A 1,339-nucleotide genomic window follows, 5' to 3' on the forward strand; every position below is an offset into this window, starting at 1 on the left:
AGCCTGAGTCCCCGAGTTGCCTGAACTGTTCTGCCGAGTCTGATTTATATTTGTCCCCGCTCTTTTCCTTTGGCAAACATTCCTCATGTGGTCTGGATTCCTACATTCAAAGCATAGTCATTTCCGACAGTCCTTTGCCGTGTGACCCCCAAGATGACACCTCTGACAGATAATGCAATTCCCTCGATGTGGAACTTTGCACTTATCACATCTAATTACATCACCCTGTCCAGCTACCTGTGATTGAGCTCCAAAGTTTCTCGTTGTTCTCCTGTTCCTGTCGTGTTTCCTTCCAAATTTTCGGTCCTCAAACTCCTCTGTCTTCCTTTTTCCTTTAGTCAGTCTCCCAGATCGCACCGCATTGTTTGTGAGTTTTGTAGCAACTTCTACCGCCTCTTGAATAGTCTTCAGGTTGGCAGAGGTTATATTGCCCCTAATTTCTGGGGATAAACCCCAAATGTATCTTTCTATCCGAACCTCCTCTGGTGTCACAAGGTGTGGCACCAGGTTTGCCAATTCTTGAAACCTCGTTGTGTACGTAGAAATATCGTCTCCCTTCATCTCAACGTTCCACAACTCCATTTCCAATTTCTGGAGTTCACTTATGGGACAATATTCTTCCTTTAGCAATTTCTTGAACTCCTCCCAAGGAAGTCGGTTGGCCGCTTCTCGGCCTCTAGTTTGTACTATGGTATTCCACCAAGTGAGCGCTCTGCCTTGCAGAAGGTATGCTACGTACTCAACCATATTTCCCTCAGCGCACTTGCTAATGTGTAAAACGGACTCATTGCTCTCGAGCCATGATAATAATCCTACCGCTCCTTTTGTTCCATTAAATTCCTTGGGATTACAAGCTCTGAAAGTTTTGTAAGTACATTCTCGCGGTGGCCTAGGCTCCGAGTTAGAAGGTTGGTTGGCATTTAAACCAGCAGCCACTTGGTTGACTATGTTAGGGAGTGCAGCAATGAGTTGCTCCGAAGCAACTTGTGCTAAGTCGGGGTTCTCCCTTCTTGGCGGCATTTCTTTGAATCCTAAACAGAATGGAATTTATATGTTTGAGGGTAACATAAAGTGGTAGCTTTCCATAAAATTTCGATGATGCTTAAATGTTTTTCTCTAGTGACAAAGTATAGGAAGATGGAAAAGAATCGATATAAGGCATATTCAATCGCATAACCAATAAATATAATAGAAATTCTTCCCAAAAGATATCATGCATTGATTTTTCGATATTAAGTACAAAACAGAGTTTCTAATTTCCGATCAAAAGAGTAATCCATTCTAAATTATTTCTAAAGCATCATCCATCCAATGACTATCCCTATTGCTAACATCATCA

The 1,339-nt window shown here is 42.3% G+C and overlaps 1 protein-coding gene across 1 annotated transcript; it reads right to left on the minus strand.

Moving 5' to 3' along the window:
- Positions 1-117: 117 nt before the first annotated feature.
- LOC112502464 lies at positions 118-1,020 on the minus strand. Its single transcript, XM_025106373.1, has one exon. It carries the CDS (start codon positions 1,018-1,020, stop codon positions 118-120), a length of 903 nt encoding a protein of 300 aa, XP_024962141.1.
- Positions 1,021-1,339: the final 319 nt, after the last annotated feature.

Source organism: Cynara cardunculus, unplaced genomic scaffold, assembly GCF_001531365.2.
Source record: "Cynara cardunculus var. scolymus isolate 2C unplaced genomic scaffold, CcrdV1 Un_Scaffold_1470, whole genome shotgun sequence".
In the NCBI taxonomy this organism is placed as follows: Eukaryota; Viridiplantae; Streptophyta; class Magnoliopsida; order Asterales; family Asteraceae; genus Cynara; species Cynara cardunculus.